Source organism: Salvelinus sp. IW2-2015, linkage group LG19 (genome assembly GCF_002910315.2).
Source record: "Salvelinus sp. IW2-2015 linkage group LG19, ASM291031v2, whole genome shotgun sequence".
NCBI lineage: Eukaryota > Metazoa > Chordata > Actinopteri > Salmoniformes > Salmonidae > Salvelinus > Salvelinus sp. IW2-2015.
In genome coordinates this window covers 28,241,850-28,263,928 of record NC_036859.1, presented here as the reverse complement: position 1 = coordinate 28,263,928, position 22,079 = coordinate 28,241,850, and the positions used below count along the sequence as shown (strand labels likewise).

The window sequence follows — 22,079 nt, the reverse complement described above, 5'->3', positions numbered from 1 at the left end:
TTTCCGAAGTAGACGGCAAAACAAGCCATTTATTGAAATAATGCAAAATAAATGTAAGTGAACACAATTCATTGCCTTCATTTTGAAGTAATGAGTACCAAAACAGTTCCAACTCCAATATACTGAACATGTACACTACCGTTCAAAAGTTTGGGGTCACATCAAATTGATTAGAAATACAGTGTAGACATTGTTAATGTTGTAAATGACTATTGTAGCTGGAAAAGGCTGATTTTTATTTAAATAAATATCTACATAGGCGTACAGAGGCCCATTATCAGCAACCATCACTCCTGTGTTCCAATGGCATGTTGTGTTAGCTAATCCAAGTTTATAATTTTAAAAGGCTAATTGATTACTAGAAAACACTTTTAAAAACTTGTGTTGATTTAAAGAAGCAATAAAACGGTCCTTCCTTAGACTAGTTGAGYATCTGGCGCATCAGCATTTGTGGGTTTGATTACAGGCTCAAAATGGCTAGAAACAAATAACTTTCTTCTGAAACTCATCAGTCTATTCTTGTTCTGAGAAATGAAGGCTATTTCATGCGAGAAATTGCCAAGAAACTGAAGATCTCGTMCAATGCTGTGTACTACTCCCTTCACAGAACAGCGCAAAYGGACTCTAACCAGAATAAAAAGAGTGGGAGGCCCCGGTGCACAACTGAGCAAGAGGACAAGTACATTAGTGTCTAGTTTGAGAAACAGACGCCTCAAAAGTCCTCAACTGGCAGCTTCATCAAATAGTACCTGCAAAACACCAGTCTCAACGTCAACAGCGAAGAGGCGACTCCGGGATGCTGGCCTTCTAGGCAGAATTCCTCTGTCCAGTGTCTGTGGTCTTTTGCCCATCTTAATCTTTTCTTTTTATTGGCCAGTCTGAGATATGGCTTTTTCTTTGCAACTCTGCCTAGAAGGCCAGCATCCCGGAGTCGCCTCTTCATTGTTGACATTGAGACTGGTGTTTTCTGGGTACTATTTAATGATGTGAGGCTTCTGTTTCTCAAACTAGACACTAATGTACTTGTCCTCTTGCTTAGTTGTACACCGGGGCCTCCCACTCCTTTCTATTCAGGTTAGAGCCCGTTTGCGCTGTTCTGTGAAGGGAGTAGTACGAGATCTTCAGTTTCTTGGCAATTTCTCACATGAAATAGCCTTCATTTCTCAGAACAAGAATAGACTGATGAGTTTCARAAGAAAGTGCTTTGTTTCTGTCCATTTTGAGCCTGTAATCGAACCCACAAATGCTGATGGGCCAGATACTCAACTAGTCTAAAGGCCAGTTTTATTGCTTCTTTCATCAACATAACCGTTTTCAGCTGTGCTAACAATTGTAAAAGGGTTTTCTAATGATCAATTAGCCTTTTAAAATGATAAACTTGGATTAGCTAACACAACGTGCCATTGTAACACAGGAGTGATGGTTGCTGATAATGGGCCTCTGTACGCCTATGTAGATATTCCATTAAAAATCAGCCGTTTCCAGCTACAATAGTCATTTACAACATTAATGTCTACACTGTATTTCTAATCAATTTGATGTTATTTTAATGGACCAAAAAAAAGTGCTTTTCTTTCAAAAACAAGGACATTTCTAAGTGACCCCAAACTTTTGAACGGTAGTGTATGTCATCATAACGTCGTAAAAATTTGATCATGAACTGGGTTTGACGCAGTCTCACAGTCAAGCCCAGGGAGAAGACTGAACAATGTAGTAAGTTAGCTTAACAGGCGCCCTCTGACAAACATCTAACAGTTTTGAAATTATATACATTTTCTTACAGCATTTACACATATCTTAAAGAAAAGCAAGTACCACAAAATCAAACTGCCAATGAGAATGTTATGGACAACAAACTAAACAGAAGCAAAAACCACGTAATGCTGAATGATTTCATGATGCTGCCTGAATGCTATCACCATGGTAACATTGAAAAAGGGGATCAATCAGGGGTTTCCCCGGGAAAGGGGCAGGGTCTGGAATGTACCAAACAAACTCTCCTGGTACCAAAGGGGTGAAGCAGGTTTGGACTGTTCCATGCTTTCACAGCCCTTTTTTCAAGGGAGTTTTTTTCTATAGACACTCAAAGCTCAGAATTATCAGACTAAAGACTGGTTACACACTGAATCGCTGCATTCACACCCGTATGGCTTCCAGGCTCAGTGTTGTTCAGAAAGAAAGGACATTAAGAAGACACATCTAAAAAGAGCTGGCATCATTGTGCTGGTCTAAACAGACAGAAAGCAAAACAATGAGAGAGAGCTGTACTGCTCGAAGAGACGGAACTGAACTGCTGCCATCTTGAAAAAGGGCATTTTTTCCTAAACCTGTTGCTTTAGCTGGAGGCCGCAGTGGCGGGTGGGTGGGAGGAGCCATGCAGATTCAGAGGTCAACAAACACTGAACGCAAAAGCAACCGCAAGATCCATCCAAGGGCATCTTGCCAGTCAATACTTTGACATTCAGAGATTCAGAGTGTCCAAAGACCTTCATTCCATCGGAAGTCTTTTTTTGTTTTGTTGCAAGGACCATCTAATAGTTTGTTTCTTCCTTCTCTTTTAGACATGAGACACTTTCTGCGACTCGCGTGCCTGTTTGATGCTGTACAGCCATTTGATGACGCGGGCGTTTCGTTCCACGGCCGAGATTCCGTACGGCACGCGTTCGCTCACGTCTTCCTCCTCGTCCGTCATGTCCTCGTTGCTATGCCGTGATTGGTCACAGTCCGAGCTGATCATGCTAGCGCTGCGGAAGTTGAGGGAGATTATGTCGGAGTTGGCGCGGGCAAAGCTCTCCACGCCCACGCTCTCCAGCTCCTCAGGGTCCAGGCCACAGTAGTTAAAGAAGCGTTCCACGTCAGCGCCTGCTCGCGCATACCGGTCGCTCAGGTCCGACTTGGAGCGGTGCAGAGAGGGCCGGCGGGCCAACGAGCTCCCCAACTCTAGCTCCAACTGCTCATCTGGGGTGGCAGAGGAGGGCGGCACAGGCTCCCTCTCAGGGGCCTGAAGGGCATTGTCGCAGAGGGGGGCCAGGACTTTGGTACTGGGCTTGGGGGGTAAGGGAGGTGCGGAGCTGCTGCTGCTTCGGGCCGCCCTTAGAGGCTTACCGTTGCACAGCCTGCGGATGTCAGARGAGCTGTGGGAGGCGTGGAGGGGTGAGTGATTGCCCTCGCCCCGCTCCTCTAGCAGCCGGCGGCTGAGGTTCAGGTTTCCCCCCTGGGGGCTCCGTCGGCCGGGTGCAGGCGGAGGCACCTTGAGGGACTTGGCGACGGAACGGAGGCTGGTGGGCTCAGTGCAGTCTGTGGTGGGTGTGGGGTTGGAGCGGTGGGGGGCCAAGCTCCTGGCCCCAGGCTTTAGAGTAGCGCTCTTAGCATGGCCCTCAGAGACCGAGCCGGAGCTGTTCAGGAGGTTCTTGAGGATCTCCAGGTTAAGGTTCTCCCGTTTGCTGGTGGTGGCGCACGTGTCCGACTTGGAGTTGTTATTGAATGTCTTGAGGGCCACCCCACCACAACCGCCACCATTCGCCCCTCTCTTGGCCACGGCGGGGCAGACAGGTGGCTTGGCCAGCAGCTGGGGCTTCACAGGCTCCTGCTTGGCGTTGATGACCTCCTGGCTCTTCACGTACTTGGACTTGTCCGCCTCCAGCCGCTCCACGGCGCTCAGCCGCTTAGGGTTGGTCTCCACCTGGCGCCGGAAGTACTCGGGTCCCTTGTTGAGTATGCGCAGGGGGACAGCGGAGACAAAGGCCGCCCCGGGGCAGGTGGGTTTGCTATCTGCCAGCGACGGCAGGGTCTCGGTGGGCATGTCTGGATGGCTCGGGGTGGCCGCCGTGGCTGACACGGGGGGTGGCTCTGCTGCGCGTAGGGCAGCTTGCAGACATGCACATAAAGCCAGGCGAGCGGAGAATGGGAGCCGTCTCCACTGGCCTTCAGCAGCCAGGTCTCATCCCCACAGAGCATCAATCAGCCCTTACTGCTGCCCTGATCCTACTGCCCCACAGCCTTCCTGCCTTAGGGTGGGGGGGAGAGGGGAGAGAGAAGGCAGAGTAGTGCAGTGGTCCGGATCAGTAGGCCCAGTGGCTGAAGGATTGTGGGAAGGATCAGCCTCGTCTCCCCTCCTTTGTTCGCCCGACTGGAGGCAGCAGATCTGAAACACAGACGGACCAATTGCGTTAGGAGATCAGGTGACATTAGGTCATAACAACAACACGAAGAGCTGGGAGACATGCATGTACTTGTCTGTTGAGGGGAACACTATATAAAACACACAAGTAAAGGAATACATGCAGATGCAAGCACACACACAAATCACACACACTTAAACACAGAGAAATATGGTGTAAGTCAAAGGAAGAAAGACTGAGTACAAAAGCACACAGTACATTTTGCTCTAACATCAGAAGTGTTATGAAGGATAAGATGTATGTCAGTGAGAGGAGTCAGACTATTCCAACTCACACTCTCTCTCCTCCTCTCCCTCAGACAGACACACACACACGAGAAAGTGCTGACACTGCCACCAGTGGTGTGCTTTTTTTCACCACACACACACACAGAGACAAAGGGCCAGAAAGACAGAGAAAGGGAATGACAGAGAAGGAGAGCGAGAGATCGAGAGAGTGTAGAGTGAAATAGAGAGTGCAGTGAAGTATAGACTGAAGCACTCAGCCTTGACCAGAACCTCAGGGAACTTCACGGAACAAATAATGAGGTGGAATTTTGGGTTGTCATAAATAAAAACCATTACAGTGGCATCAGGGAGAGGGCTGTTTGTGTGCCCGCTGATGGACAGGGAAATTGCAGTGACAAACCAGTTTTATAGCCCCACCGTATGTGTATGTGTGTCTGCTTTGATCTTGAGGCAGCACTGCCTGCGACACGTCACATATTACTGAGGGAGAGGGAGGGGAGTCTGGGGGAGCGATGCAGAGCAGACACCTGGACTGCCTCAGTCAAACCAAACACACCCTAATGTCTGGCTTACTAAAGATAAGAGTAGACTAATGAGTTCATTTTAAAGGGACAATTTGTAGTTTACTTTGTCATTTTCATGTGGTGGCACTGCCTGGACGGAGGGTGTGATGGGGTCATGGATCAGGGCAAATCTAACCATTTGTTGTGGGTTTTGCTTTTGTTTCTGGATTGAACGGGGTTGGGGTACCTCAATTTGCTACTATGGAAATGTAATTATCAGAGGCACCTTTGGATGCTACTGTTTTTAATTTGTGAATCCCCTCAATCACTGAAATTAGGAGGGTTGTTACTACAACAAAATGTAATCACAATCTGCAAACAACATGTGACTTTCTCCACACCCACACTCCCCATCATATCAGTAATAATTGTTTCATATATACACATGCCTGAATCCAATATCTGCAACTTTATCCCCCCGAATCACTAATTATACTTGTTTTTTCATAATCAAAATAATCCACAAACGAGATGGGGTGAGAGGGGACTATAGTCCAGACTAGATTGAGATCCAAAGCCTCACTCCCAATCCCCCCTGTCGTGCAGCATAGAAACACACTACTAGTTTATATCCTGACCCGTCACACACAAAAAGACCTGAGGCGAGCCTGCTTCCCTCTATTTAGTAATATAATCACATTAGGGGTCTGGGGACTCCCACAGCAATCTGCACAGGAATATTTACATAATTCAATCGAGCAGTTACACAGACTCCCAGCTCCAGCCGAAACCCACCACTGGCCGCGGGGTAACCGTGGGGACCCATGTCATCATCTAACGGTAAGACACTCCAGGAGATTAAACCAAACCATTGTAGTCCCTAGTGGTTTATACGGAGGGACATTGTTTCCCCTTATTATATATTAGGTGGGCTACGTTGCCCATTGACCCCACTTACATTTTTAATTTTTCTTGAATAAAATTAGTTTCAATGGAATACATTTGTTTGGTTAGCCCCGGATGCAGATTCGGGGGCCTCTGCAACACGCCTACATGAAAATACATAGGGGAAACACTGCAGGGTCATTCACAGCAGGACGTCTGAATTAACAGAAACTCTCCCAGGCCCCATTTCCTCAAGTATTTACTATAGATATGGTCACGGTTAGACCTTAGAGCTAAAGGACCCTGTAGATCGCCTATATTATAATGTAAACATGAGAGGATTATATAACTATGACTATGAATGTTATGGGAGACAGAGGACTGTGTAAAACAGCATGACAAAAGGAAACTCTCATTAGAAGTGGGTGGGTCAGTGGCAGGGCCCATACATACGAGGCCGCAGTCTGCCACCACACTGTCTGCAGTCACACACACACACCACCATACCGTAATTAAGCAGCAGGAGGGGGTCAGAGCCAGTACTATACACAGTAATACCAGACTCTCCTCAAGCCAATACAAATGACTATAATCACCCCCTGGACTACAGTCTTAACACCCTCCCCTCACAATACCCTTACCCCCCTCACAATACCCTTACCCACCCCCCTCAACAGGGCTATGCCAACCAACCAGCTGTGGGGGCCTTTTGTCCCGTCTGCCCTGCAACACTCTCGTTGTTTGGTGCAGTGTTGTTTGGTGGGGGATTGTGGAGTTTGTAGTGTATGTATATGATGTCAGCACAGAGTAGTTTTTCACCTGACATTCAACCAGTGCCTAGAGAATGGATGATATAATGCACATGTTTACGGTCAGTGACCTACAGTTTTGATTCAATTACTCAAAGCAAAAGTCACTAAGTCAGATAAGTACACACACACACACACACACACACACACACACACACCACACAACACAAACACACCACACAACAACACACAGCACACACCTCATTCTCTCTCCCCCCTCTTCCTCTGTCTGAGGAAGCTGATTCCTCCTAATAAATATAATTTGCCATGTCTTTCTCCTTAACAGGCTACCTCTTTATTAGACGTATATTCTCCATGGATCTTATGATTTTTTTATTGATTTTTTATTTAACCTTTATTTAACCAGGTAGGCCAGTTGAGAACAATTTCTCATTTACAACTGCGACCTGGCCAAGATAAAGCAAAGCAGTGCGACACAAACAACAACACAGAGTTACACATGGAATAAATAAAATAATAGACAAATAGGTATACAGTGTGTGCAAATGGAGTAAGGAGGTAAAGGCAATAAATAGACAATAGTAGCGAAGTAATTACAATTTAGCAAATTAACACTGGAGTGATAGATGTGCAGATGATGATGTGCAAGTAGAAATACTGGTGTGCAAAAGAGCAGAAAAAGGGAATAAAAACAATATGGGGATGAGGTAGGTAGTTGGATGGGCTATTTACAGATGGGCTGGGGGGTGCAGTTGCTGCGGGGGGTGCAGAGCTCTTGGCCGGGGTTGATCAACACAGGAGATGCTCAAATCAGCTGAGAGCTCAAATCCATTGCTGGGTCTGGGAGAGGCAGACAATCCTTTTGTTTTCTCACCCCCAGGCCCCAAACACATGATGGTCAGTGTGTTACGTACTAGGCAGTAAGTAGGCACCCAGACATTTGGTGATGACTGCACTGACATGGCTAGGTGCCCATGTTCAGTTAAATAATGGTATTGTTGCGACAAATTGAGAMAGAATAAGAACTACATACAGTATAGCTGAATGACCAATGCAGCATGCAGAGAGAGAAGTACTGCACATGCAAAATCACAACTCATTACAAACTACAATGGAGTCCACAATGTTACTACTACTACTTAAACTGTGGTGATGTAAAGCATCTTCCTCAATCACTTTGTTAGATCTAAACTGATTGAGAGTGGATGAAGACCACAAATGTTTTGATAATAAAAATGACAGTCAGCTTTGAGCTGCACAACGGGGGTTAGATCAGCTTTGAGCCGCACAACAGGGGTTAGATCAGCTTTGAGCCGCACAACAGGGGTTAGATCAGCTTTGAGCCGCACAACGGGGGTTAGATCAGCTTTGAGCCGCACAACAGGGGTTAGATCAGCTTTGAGCGCCAATGGGGGTTAGATCAGTTTGAGCGCACAGAGGGGTTAGATCAGCTTTGAGCGCGCAACAGGGGTTAGATTCTTGAGCGCACAACGGGGGTTAGATCAGCTTTGAGCCGCACAACGGGGTTAGATAGCTTTGAGCGACAACAGGGGTTAGAATCAGCTTTGAGCCGCAAGCAGGGTTTAGATAAGCTTTGAGCCGCACAACGGGGTTAGATCAGCTTTGAGCGCACAACGGGGTTAGATCAGCTTTGAGCCGCGCCAACAGGGGTTAGATCAGCTTTGAGCCGCAGAACAGGGGGTTAGATCAGCTTTGAGCCGCAGAACAGGGGTTAGATCAGCTTTGAGCTGCACAACGGGGTTAGATCAGCTTTGAGCACAACGGGGGTTAGATCACTTTGAGCCGACAGAGGGGTTAGATCAGCTTTGAGCCGCAAACGGGGTTAGATCAGCTTTGAGCCCAACAGGGGTTAGATCAGCTTTGAGCCGCACAACAGGGTTAGATAGCTTTGAGCGCAAACGGTTGATAGCTTGAGCCGCACAAGGGGTTAGATCAGCTTTGAGCGCACAACAGGGGTTTGATCAGCTTTGAGCCGCAGAACAGGGGTAGATCAGCTTTGAGCCGCACAAGGGGGTTAGATCAGCTTTGAGCCGCACAACGGGGTTTAGATCAGCTTTGAGCTGCAACAACAGGGGGTTAGATCAGCTTTGAGCCGCACGAACGGGGGTTAGATAGCTTTGACCGGGGGTTAGTCAGCTTTGAGCGAACAGGGGTAGATCAGCTTTGAGCCGCGCACAACAGGGGTTAGATCAGCTTTGAGCCGCACAACAGGGGTTAGATAGCTTTGAGCCGCACACGGGACGGGTTAGATCATTTTTGAGCCGCACACAGGGGTTAGATCAGCTTTGAGCGCAGAACAGGGGTTAGATCAGCTTTGAGCCGCGAGACACGGGTTAGTAGCTTTGAGCGCACAAGGGGTTAGATCAGCTTTGAGCGCACAAGGGGTTATGATAGCTTTGAGCCCGAAACAGGGGTTAGATCAGCTTTGAGCTGCAAACAGGGGTAGATCAGCTTTGAGCGCACAACGGGGGTTAGATCAGCTTTGAGCCGCACAGGGGGTTAGAATCAGCTTTGAGCCGCAGAACAGGGGTTAGATCAGCTTTGAGCTGACACAAAGGGGTTAGTCACTTTGAGCGCAGGGGGTTAGATCAGCTTTGAGCGCAGAACAGGGGTAGATCAGCTTTGGCTGCACAACAAGGGGTTAGATCAGCTTTGAGCCGCACAACGGGGGTTAGATCAGCTTTGAGCCGCACAACAGGGGTTAGATCAGCTTTGAGCTGCACAACAGGGGTTAGATCAGCTTTGAGCCATCGTAATTCTCAAGACAGATTGTTTGCAAACCCCCAAATAACGACAGTCTCGGAGTGTTGAGTCATTCAACTGGCGGTTGACTTTAATAGGGTTTGCAAATCTACCATCTGCCAAGGTCTTGTACACAAATCTGCAACAGACAGGAGAAGATTCAGAGCCACAATGTGTCAGGTTGTCATGTGTCATTGTAAACTCATGGTACATTCACTATAATGAAAAGATACCCTGTGATACCTATAGCATGTCTCCTAATTTCCCCCAAATGGTTCCATGTGTTTACAGATTTACTCAAGCCTTCCTTCCAGATATTGGTTTTGACTGAATATGTGCTTGCACCACATCTCCCTGGGTGGATGGAGCCCATTCCCTCTCATCTCTGTGTGTGGTTCTCTGAACATGGTTAAAACCATCTCTATCTGGATGTTGTTACCACAAGAAACACGCCATTCCCAGGTTTCTCCTCTCAGGGGGTTGAGGGGGGCTGGTCTTTGGGGAGGGTAGTTATTTATTGGCTGCAGGCCCAGAGAGGTGCTTTTGGATAGAGGGATGGGCTCACCCCTTTTACATGAAGGAGTCTAGAAGAGTGGGTAAGATTTTAGGCCAGCATAGAATATAAAATAATACCTTTATTTCCCCCAAAATATTGTGCAACACACTGTAGGAACTACTTTAGAGTTACTATGTACAATGTGCATACAGTCTATTGCGGTTCAAAAGGGGACTGCTATTTAAAGCAATGTTATCTAATAAAGGCAAGGAAAAACATGTCATATCTACTGAAGGAAAAATACGGCAAGGACTCAGTGATAAATGTTTAAAGTTTAAATTAATCTACTGTTGAAATAGTTTGTTTTCAATGCACATTCATTCACAACAATAGTTTTGTCCAATAMAGTAATAATAAAATGAAAATAAAATGTGAGTGCACTCATATCAGATCAGTTCCTTCCACGATGTACCAGTCAAATGTCCCTCTATTAAAACGAGGCGACGATGATGATTCTAGAAGCTGTAGATGAGGCTCTTTAGATGGCAAAGTAGTTTGTAGAAGATGGCTGTAGGTGGCGATGTTGCCGTAGAATCAGGATGCAGTGCACACATCAAAAAGGGGGGCACAAAACCAGTCAGGATTCTCCATTCACAAATGTCAAAGGAAAATACCTTCCAATTCCATTCTGGTTCATCACACTGATCATCTAAGCACTCGATTCTTCTTTAGTAGTGAAAATATACTTTACAACTTTCTAGGTTTCTTTCTGCTTCACAGTTTGTCTGCGCTCTCTCCAAAAGCAAGATGGGAAAAAGCGCGAGATCAAAGTGACAGTAAAAGATGTTCAGACTCTAGGGGTCGCCCACAAACTCCCAACACATTAGTGTAAAAAAAATAAAAAATTAGGGACTGTCTTTATGTGAAAAACTCAAAAATTGTCAATACAAGGCTTGGGAAGATCTCTGTTACTCTGAGGAGATATGGAGATATTGACGGCAGCCAGGGCTGTGTCTTCAGCCAACAGACACTACAATAGATCTGTAACAGAATAGGTCTGCTGTACTTGTACACTTCAGCTATCCCGTTACATCTTAACCATCCCACCGTGTAAATAAACGTTACATTTTTCAATCGGAAAACTGATTAGAATAAAATATTAATTTTACGCAACAGGAAAAGTATTTTGGGCTGAGTGTAAGTCTATTGAATTTGATACTCTTTGGAAGAACAGAGAGAAACTGTAAAAGCGTTTGTTGGACCACAACTGCCAGTTTTTCCATTAGAGCATATTTTCGCCGATACGACTGTACAAGCAGGCCTGTGTTACTTATTTTGGATGGTGAGAATCAATATTTAATGGTACAAAGATCAATCTAGGAATTAATCAGTGAAGTCTCTGTGTTAATCTGTGATCCCAGGCAAACGGATGCAAAGGGCATCAGGACAGACAGGCAGGGTTTCCTAGGGAGATAGAATGACAGAGATAAAAACACACACAAACACCGTAGTCTCTATTAGTAAAAGAAAAACACATTCACACAGACCCATTTTAAACTTAGTCTCATGTGGTGCTCAGGCTTGGTCCCACAAACAAAGGCTTTATATAGCATGCATAGAGTCTTCATTTAAACTCCACAGATGTTTAACAACCTGATTCAACTGATCATCAATTCCTTGACTAGATGTGTTAGTGGTGAGCTACAACCATAGATGCTACTGTGAGAGATGGTCAGTATTCTCTCCTAAAAGAATACTGACAATCTCTTCACACACACACACACACACACACACACACAAACCCCCCCTCTCCTCCACACACTTACACATTCACAGTGGGTGAAAACACACACTCCGTAAATGTGATCCCACCATCAGTAGGCCAATCGGCTGCCGACAGATATTGCTAATGGGATTGGAGAGGGAGGCTGTTTTGGGACAGTTTGTTCAACACAGACACTTTCTTTACAATGCTGCTGCCTGCCAGCACATCACCGTATCTAGCTCTATTCACGCTAGCAGTTATGTTTATTTACTAGAAGAACTGGTAGGTACAGTGCATTTGGAAAGTATTCAGACCCCTTGACTTTTTCCACTTTGTTACGTTACAGCCTTAATAAAAAAAAATAAAAAAAATCCTCCCTCATCAATCTGCACACAATACCCCATAATGACAAAGCAAAAACAGGTTTTAGAAACTTTAGCAAATGTAAAAAAAAAAAAAAAAAATGGTTGTTGAAATATCACATTTAAATAACAATTCAGACCCTTCACTCATTACTTTGTTGAAGCACGTTTGGCAGAGATTACAGTCTCGAGTCCTCTTGGGTATGATGCTACAAGCTTGGCGCACCTGTATTTGGGGAGTTTCTCCCATTATTCTCTGCATATCCTCTCAAGCACTGTCAGGTTGGATGGGGAGCGTCGCTGTACAGCTATTTTCAGGTCTCTCCAGAGATGTACGATTGGGCTCTGCCTGGGCCACTCAAGGACATTCAGAGACTTGTCCGGAAGCCATTCCTGGTTGTCCTTCTGGAAGGTTCTCCCATCTCCACAGAGGAACTCTGGAGCTCTGTCAGAGTGACCACCGGGTTCTTGGTCACCTCCCTGACCAAGGCCCTTCTCCCACGATTGCTCAGTTTGGCCGGGTGGCCAGCTCTAGCAAGAGTCTTGGTAGTTCCAAACGTCTTTCATTTAAGGATGATGGAGCCCACTGTGTTCTTGGGGACCTTCAATGCTGCAGACATTTTTTGGTACCCTTCCCCAGATCTGTGCTTGACACAATCCCGTCTCGGAGCTCTACGGACAATTCCTTTGACCGCATGGCCTGGTTTTTGCTCTGACATGCACTGTCAACTGTGGGACCTTATATAGACAGGTGTGTACCTTTCCAAATCCTGTCCAATCAATTGAATTTACCACAGGTGGACTACAATCAAGTTGTAAAAACATCAAGGATGATCAATGGAAACAGGATGCACCTGAGCTCAATTTCAAGTCTCATAACAAAGGGTCTGAATACTTATGTAAATAAGGTATTTCTGGKTTTTTTGCAAAAATGTCTACTAACCTGTTTTCGCTTTGTCATTATGGAGTATTGTGTGTAGATTGAGAAAAATGTTTTATTTAATACATTTTAGAATAAAGATGTAATGTAACAAAATGTGGAACAAGTCAATTGATAGGACATGATATGAAGAGGTCAGAACCCTTTCTGAATGCACTGCAACTGTTCAAATTCAAACGGGACACCAGTGTGTTAATATTGCGTTTGTTAATGCTGGCCTGGAGAAAAAGTGTGCAACCATCAAGCAATGAAGCCCTCCAGGACCTCAGTTGCCCACCCGTGCTAAGAGAGGAGAAATATCCCGTGAAAGAGTACACAGGGTCCTTAGTGCTCTACTCTTGAGAGACTACCGCTGGAACACTGTGTGAAACAGTCAGAGTTTAGCCTCATGCTTCTCAGAGGAGTAAGCCTACAGTACAGCCTGCCCACCAACACCAATCACTGCTAGGCTATAGCACTCCACTATAGCAATCTCCCAAATCAACAATGACTAACCTGTAACAATGAGGCAGATTCAGTTCCTTATAGCCAGAAATATGGCTCTGAACTAAATTACTGCAATGAAGCCGGTTAGTTATTACAATAATAAAAAAATAATACTGGATATTCTACTTATTCATAACTTATTTACTTTAGTTTCACATGTAAGTCTTTTGAGAGAATACAATTAAATTAACAGATGTGGCATGGGCTATTTTGTTGACAAATAAGCCTAATAAGAAAAACCTTTTCAAATTGGCTGCAAATGAAGTAGGCTAAAGCTTTTTTAAATCTGTTCTCTCAATTTGTAAGAGTACGGGGGGCATAGCCTCATAATATCGGTTCTTCTTCCCTCATAAAAAACAGCAGATTATCTCATACACTGCGGAGACCACAGCCTCCACACGATGAGCCTCAGCATCCCACGATGCAGCAGTGTAGGCAGGGATATTTATAAACAGGGTTCCTGGCAGACCACGCACACACGTGCGCCTGCTTGAGTCACTAACCCGCCTGACTTCGCCTCTCTCCCCCTCCCTCCCAGCATGCTGTGCGTTTCAGTGGTGTTAATTATGGTCACGCCACAGAGAACAGGAGGAAAACAGGAGAGTAGTCCTCCCCTCTTCTTCCTGACACCACCTCCACAAAAACAGCTCCTCAGCCTCCGTCCTTTAAAAGTAGGACAGTTGGAGTCATAGGAGAAATAAAGAGGTTGAATAACGTCCTTTGATGTAGGAAAGCAGTTTCAGGATCTGTTTCCCAAACATTCCATAAAGACCATGACCAATGGCCTCCCAAGTGACGCAGTGGTCTAAGACACTGCATCGCAGTGTTAGCTGTGCCACTAGAGATTCTGGGTTCGGGTCCAGGTTCTGTCGCAGCCGGCCGCGACCGGGAGACCCATGGTGCAGGGCACAATTGGCCCAGCRTCGTCCGGGTTAGAGGAGGGTTTGGCCGGCAGGGATGTCTTTGTCCCATTGCGCACTAGCAACTCCTGTGGCGGACCGGGCGCAATGCTCGCTGACACGGTAGCCAGGTGTACGGTGTTTTCTCCGACACATTGGTGCGGCTGGCTACTGGGTTAAGTGGGCATTGWGYCAAGAATCAGTGCGGCTTGGTTKGATTGTGTTTCGAAGGACACATGGCGCTCGACCTTCGCCTGTCCTGTTCTTCGACTGTCCTACCAATTAGATACCACAAAATTGGGGAGAAAAAGGGGTAAATGTATAAAAAATAAAAGACCATGACCATTAGAGGGCATAATGAAACTGGCCCTAGGACTCAGCCTCAGTGCACTCCGTCTGTTATGCTAGAGCTGAATTCTTAACGACTTTGACCCTCTGCTGTTTAGCTACACATAATATAGTCCATTTGTCTAATGGGCTGCCATTCAGGTAGTTACACTGACCCTTTCCTAACCAGCAGGCCTCTCTCTGCCCACTGTGATCACTTAATCTAGGATAGATCTGATCTAGGCCAAAATGACTGTTCAGCACACAGACTATGTATGCTAAAGGTTACTGTTACTGTTTAGAACTGATTAAAGCTTTTGGTCCACCGCAGCACCTAATCATTGTCTTGACAGTACTGGTTCAAAACCACAATTAGTTGAGTCAGGTGTTTATGGTTCTGGGCTGGAACAAAGGATGTTGCACCACATGACCCTCCAGAATCATTTGCTTCCTCTGTTCCCTGTTCTAAACGCTAYAGGTAGAAGATAGTAGGCCTACCTTCTCAAATCCTAACCTAACACAGATCAGTAGCATCCTACTCTGTTCTTAACAGCTTGCCTTCTCATAGTTGTGATACCTCCATCCTGTTCTTAGCAGTGATAGTCACAGTTGTGATACATCCACCCTGTTCTTAGCAGTGATAGTCACAGTTGTGATACCATCCACCCTGTTCTTAGCAGTGATAGTCACAGTTGTGATACATCCACCCTGTCTTAGCAGTGATAGTCACAGTTGTGATACATCCACCCTGTTCTTAGCAGTGATAGTCACAGTTGTGATACATCCACCCTGTCTAGCGTGATAGTCACAGTTGTGATACATCCACCCTGTTCTTAGCAGTGATAGTCACAGTTGTGATACATCCACCCTGTTCTTAGCAGTGATAGTCACAGTTGTGATACTCCACCTTTCTTAGCAGTGATAGTCACAGTTGTGATACATCCACCCTGTTCTTAGCAGTGATAGTCACAGTTGTGATACATCCACCTGTTCTTTAGCAGTGATAGTCACAGTTGTGATACACCACCCTGTTCTTAGCAGTGATAGGTCAACAGTTGCTGATACATCCACCCTGTTCTTAGCGGTGATAGTCACAGTTGTGATACATCCACCCTGTTCTTAGCAGTGATAGTCACAGTTGTGATACATTATCTATCGTTTGTTTACTAACACCAGCAGAAGCAGCAGCAAGGTGGGCGTGTTTGAGAGTCCATGCTTCTTGGCACAGTGGGGGATCAGTATATTGCTCTGTCAGCTATACCAGCTTACAGTACTGATACTAGCTTACAGTACAGATAGACAGGGAAGCCGTCCCAGCCATAGATAGAACACTGTCTCAGCTGAAAGCAGATGCATCTCAAATGCAAGAGAACTCGGCTGGCTAAAAGGAGAACGTAAGTTCCAATCGGCCTCGGTGTCTAACAGTGGAAAATCGTCATCATCATCACCAGTGAGTGACGAACTTAGTCCACTTGTGTTTTCCTCTGTCCTGACATGATCTTGAACACATTGGAATAACATTTGGGTCTTTGTCTTTCTTCTGCAGAAGACTGCTGCTACCTTGCTGCCTGTTAGCTTAGCTGCTTGTTGGCCTTGGTGGTAGAGTGGAAAAACACTGTGGCACTGAAGTAATGAAAACACTGAAGCAAGGAAGGAACATTTGGGATGATGCTCCTCTGTTCAGCAGAGCTAGGCCTAGCTAGCTGCAGTACTTCAGGRATTGGCAGGATAGGGTGTGTACTGGGAAAAAGGAATGAGGTCTGTTCAGGATCTCTGAGGAAATGTAAATCACAACTACTTTGAAGGTGTTTAGACGAAGAGGCGAACAGATACGGTTTAAGGGCTGAGGGACAACACGGAAAACTTTATCCCTGGATCCTGTATTTTTAGTTAGGGAGACAGGTGGAGTAAGTTAGTGGTTGGATTTGGTAGATTTGTTCCTTTTAATGGTTTTGATCAAAAGGGGAGAATGTCATGTTTCAGAGGTGAACATTTTAGTTTGAATAGGCACCAAATCTCCAGTTATTAATAAATCAATCAAATTTATTTTATAAAGCCCTTCGTACATCAGCTAATATCTCGAAGTGCTGTACAGAMACCCAGCCTAAAACCCCAAACAGCAAGCAATGCAGGTGTAGAAGCACGGTGGCTAGGAAAAACTCTATTGTTGTTTTGAATACAACAATACCAGGCTGTAGAATATAATCAAGGCTACTGAACCTGCTGTCAAGGAATGCTTTCTCTGTATGTCATCTATAATAGTTTGTTTTGTAATTCTACTGCACTGAATAAGCTCTAAAGTCATTAGTTCCTTTCCTATCCTGGGCTTGGACGCTTCAAAGCTAAGCTTTTCTAAGTGAAGTTGCTTATATTCCTATTAGCTTGGCTACTCGCTGCAGCAGTGTCTGGTCTCTCTGTCAGACAGACTGGCAGCATCAGAATAGAGTCCTCCACACAACAGACAGGGGAGTGTTTAGACTGCAGAGAAAGGGGAAGGTGCTGCGTGTGTGTAGTGCTGAGTAAGGCCTACTCCTGTTGGAGGAACTAAACTCCCATCATCATTCAGCTGGAAACGTCCATTTGACTTTGAGACTCTCTTTTTACTTAGTAAGTGAAAAAAATCAAGGTAGGCTTGGTYTGCTGTACTACAGTAGTCAATAGTAAAAAATCACACCGTCATGCATGAACATGAAAATCATGCAGCCTTGATCAGAATCTTGTGACAAACATATAATCATTCTTTCATCCTTTTTCTATAATCACAAAATATTCTCATTTGTTTTCACAAATCTGGAGCAGAGAGGAGTAGCGCTGTTTGCTGCCAGTTTCAGTGCAACAAGACCGGCCAAAACTCCTGGAAACATGTCACACAACCACACACACACCCCGACACACCCCGACACGCACCCCGACACACACACCGACACACACACACCCCGACACACACACACACACCCCCCGACACACACACACCGTCTTGGAGAAGGGGCTAGCTAAGCTGAATAAATACACACAAGCCATCAAAATAAGACAGCTCTGGCATGGAAACAGTGGTCTTATTGAACCAAACCTTGATACATGATGTGGCGTATCCTCTAACATGAGACCGCAGTCAGAGTCACATGTCTAAGGACATTTAAAGAGGAACAACATCCTGAACAAAATATTAGGTTTAGTTCAGTCAACAATGAAATAGCGGCAGGTAAAAACATCAAATGGTTCAAACCATAAACAATTACTCAAATGATGCTAAGTCATTACATTACATCATTTATAATACTAAAATAAACAACCAAGATAAAGCCTCAATKAATTTCCATTACCCAGCCTCAGTCACTTTAGTGCTGCAGCAGTATTAAGTAATACTCCCCATCCCACACACAGATAAACACACCACAGTACTTAAAACATAGCAGCACCCTCTGAAAAGCTCTTAGGGTTCTGAATCTACACATAAACAACAGCCACTTGACACACGGCCTGGAAACAGGCTCCCACTCAGACATGATAGCACACACTTGAATTAAAACAGCCATACCACATTGTGTGCCTGATTATATTTTATTGGACATGGTGATGACAATTTTACATTTTAGTAATTTACAAGAGCAATTAGGGTTAAGTGCCTTGCTTAAGGGCATCAACAGCTAGTCAGCTCAGGGATTTGAACCAGCAACCTTTTGGTTACTGGCCCAACACACGTAACCACTAGGCTATCTGCCTAACTCAGGGTTGTGGCCTAATATCTAGTTACCAACCACCTCACACTTACCACCGCCGCTTGCTGCTGAATACTTTATGCTGACCTTTAAAACAAAGTCACCCCCTTCACCTCCCCTTTCCCGCCCACGGTTTCCCCGCAGGCATCGAGATGGACCGCCTGCAACAGCAGCGAAGACCCGCAGTGTCAGGATTAGAGCACTGGGGGGGCGGTCCACCTGTCAGACCGTGACATCGGCTGGCGCGTGCCATTGACACCTGCAGCACCAGGCAGACACATGACGCTGAGATCTAAAAGACTACAGGCTGCAGCACAGCCCCCCTCTCACCCCTGGCTTTCTCCTCTTCTCCTCATCTAGTTCGAGGTCTTCAGTGGACCGTTCCGAGAGTCTGGTGGGGTGAGGGGAAGGGGGTGCAGCACCAGTACTATACCTTTATAATTGGAATCCTCAGGAGATGACGTGAAGCAGCCATTCTTAATAACGCTGTCGAGAGGACAGACACAATGAACTCGATCCAGCCCCGTGGACAGGGAGCCTGTGTGTGTTTAGACTAGCCAGCCCAGACATAATGGCGACGGATACTGTGTCTGCCTGCCATGACCTCATGAAGCAGTGAATGCTAGTGTAACACCACTCCTAAGCGTGTGTGTGGTGTGTGGTGTGTGTGCATGGAAKAGAGATCGTGAAAGATACTGAATGTAGGCTATTTGTCTACGTAAAATATTTGTTCACAGTGACCCAAATGAAAAAGTCTGAGTCATTGCACTGGTTCAAGTATGCCCAGAACATCTGTCTCAGACTCTCCCTAATCGTAACCATAGCTGGTTCATTATTAGCATAAAGTACTGGGTAACCTTCTTTGCAACAAAGGACCTACAGGACCACAGGAAAAKAACCATATGTGTATTAAGATCCAATACAGCCACATCTTTGTGAGGTAGGCCTAAATTATTGCCCTCAACTGGAGGCCCTTGCAGGCCAATTATCTTCTCATATAAAACATGTGTTTAGTCTGATCAATCAAATGCATGATGATTAATCCATCATCTAAACCAGCGCAGACACTACGCAATAAAATAGGACAACGATGCCTTGTCTGTATTCCACTAGCTAGTATTACCTCTTTAACTTTCTGCTTTTATTTCTAAGGACACTAAAGGATAGAGGGATGTCTCCTGACCTTCGACAGTTGTACTAAGCCACAATGAAATCAAGATAGACAAGACACTGGCAGACAGTATTCAAACAAACTGGTATCTAGAARTTGAAAGGGTATGAGAAAATAACACTTCACTTCAGCAAACTACATTTGGATACATAATTCAACAACAGGCTATGGAGTAAAATAAATAAGTTGACTGCATGATTGTCAATTTCATGCACTTTCTTGCAATGTTGGAGGAATTGCTATTYTACCTTAAACCGATATTCAGGGATTTTCTGTGTAAGTTGAACAGGGCTTAGCAATAGATAGTATTGGAAGGTAGACTAGTCAAAAGGGCAAAATAGTCACAACTGCTCTACTAGCCTGTATCAAAATGAAAACGTTCAACACTGTTAAACTATGTGCCACATCTTACTAGGGAAGAATAAACATCCCTAACAGGTTGTTTTCCTAACACTTTGCCTGATACAAGAAACAAGCAAATTAGCATACAAACTTACTGCTTGAGCAGATCTTCCTGGCAGCCCAAACGTTGAAGTACTTTCCAGAGCTGCGGTATCAGGAAAAACAGAATCACGGTACAGAATGGGAGCGTTTCACAACCCTAACAGTATAACCACACATAGGAAAATAACTGAGTAGGACATGAGCTAACCTGCTTTCAGACCCCATTAGCCTAATACAGTGTGATCTACCTGGGGCCTTAATCACAGCTCTACATCCTGCCTAATGATAATGCTAGTACTGCTAGCCAAACCATGTGGCAAGACCCTTACGGCAAGACTAAGACTCTTGTAACCACACCTTGAAGCTGGATTCCCTAATGGTGAAACTGACATGTCCGTTTGCGATATTACAACAAAGAAGTTACTGCAACAAACAGTTTCTTTAAAATGTATAAAGCCCTTTTTACATCAGCAGATGTCACAAAGTGCTATACAGAAACTCAGCCTAAAACAATGCAGATGTAGAAGCACTGTGGCTAGGAAAAGCTCCCTWGAAAGACAAGAACCTAGGAAGAAACCTAAAGAGGAACCAGGCTCTGAGGGGTGGCCAGTCCTCTTCTGGCTTTGCCCAGTGGAGATAAGGATACATGGTCATTAAGGCCAGATCGTTCTTCAAGATCATCATTGAACGCATGATAAAACAGGAGAATATGTACTGCATTTTTTAAAACTTGACGCTCCCCAGCGCTCCCAGTCTTTGTCTTTGCTTCGTCAACAAAGTAAAAACAATGGGCGACAGTGGCGCTGTTTCCCCCTACTGCGGATTCCATCATTAACCAAGTTAACACAGAAAATGATACAGAACAAGCAAAAGTAACTTACTCTGTATTTTCAGTATGGAAAGTATAAGATCACTTGGACATTCTGCAAAACGTGCACAGGAGAGAAATAATCTCAGTGCATCCCTCAACACAGATTAGGCCAATGGCTCTCAGGGTAATGATCTCTCCAAAGTGGGATGATGAAGGCTTAACAACATTACAAAGGCCAAAGCTTGACCCTGTCCACAGGTAAAGTTTGAGGAACACAACCTAATTCGCTAACACCTAGACTAGAGAACACTCAGACCAGATAATGGTGTTGCCAACCCAGCTAAGCACCACAATRCAAAACGCTTTCTATTTATACTGGCAAAGAAAGGATGGTTCATCTGAAACCAACTGGTGTGGGCTAATATATTTCAGAAATAACAAAAGAAAGACTGAGGTCGATGAGAAACTTCAAAAAAGCTGTCAGGCCACCGTGTACCTGATTTCACTAGCCTAATTGCTTCTTCAAATTTAGCAATCCACTTTTTGCACAACATGACCCTGCTAATAGGCCTATCCTTCAAAGCCATTTCACACATCACTCAGGGTAAAAGCTGCTAATAGGTCTACCCTTCAGAGCCATTTCACCCCATCACTCAGGGTAAAAGCTGTCCTTAGGCACAGATCTAGCAGCAGCTGGCCTTCCCTAAATCCTATCCTGAAACATTTTGGGGGTAAACACTCAGTGTCTGTAGGAGAAACTGCATCCTACTTCTAACTGACATTGGTTAAAGCCTTACTACACTAACTGACTGAGAGACAACCAGATCGACCAAAGTTCAAAAACTATTAGGCCCTAGCTTGTCATTACAGTGTTGTTTAACAAAATGATAAGTAAGTATTAACTTCAACAGGATTAATTGAAACCGGTTCTGGTTATTTAGGTGAGTATTAATCTGGACATGTTCTGGTTATTTAGTGGAGCATTAACTTGAGACAGACCTGGTTATTAGGAGTATTAACTTGGACAGGACCTGGTTATTTAGGTGAGTATTAACTTGGACAGGTTCGGTTATTTAGGTGAGTATTAACTTGGACAGGACCTGGTTATTTAGGTGAGTATTAACTTGGACAGGTTACTGGTTATTAGGTGAGTATTAACTTGGACATGTTCTGGTTATTTAGGTGAGTATTAACTTGGACAGGTTCTGGTTATTTAGGTGAGTATTAACTTGGACAGGTTCTGGTATTTAGGTGAGTATTAACTTGGACAGGTTCTGGTTATTAGGTGAGTATTAACTTGGACAGGTTCTGGTTATTTAGGTGAGTATTA

The 22,079-nt window shown here is 44.9% G+C and overlaps 1 protein-coding gene across 1 annotated transcript in view; it reads right to left on the bottom strand.

Annotated features, from left to right (window-relative positions):
• The window catches only part of LOC111979791 (protein FAM110B-like), a 44,285-nt gene continuing 22,206 nt past the window's right edge, over positions 1-22,079 (bottom strand). Inside the window, exon 2 of the mRNA XM_024010496.2 lies at positions 1-4,144. Within this exon, the coding sequence (XP_023866264.1) occupies positions 2,558-3,802 (1,245 nt within the window). The 5' untranslated portion in view covers positions 3,803-4,144 and the 3' untranslated portion in view covers positions 1-2,557. The remainder of the gene's footprint in view (positions 4,145-22,079) is intronic.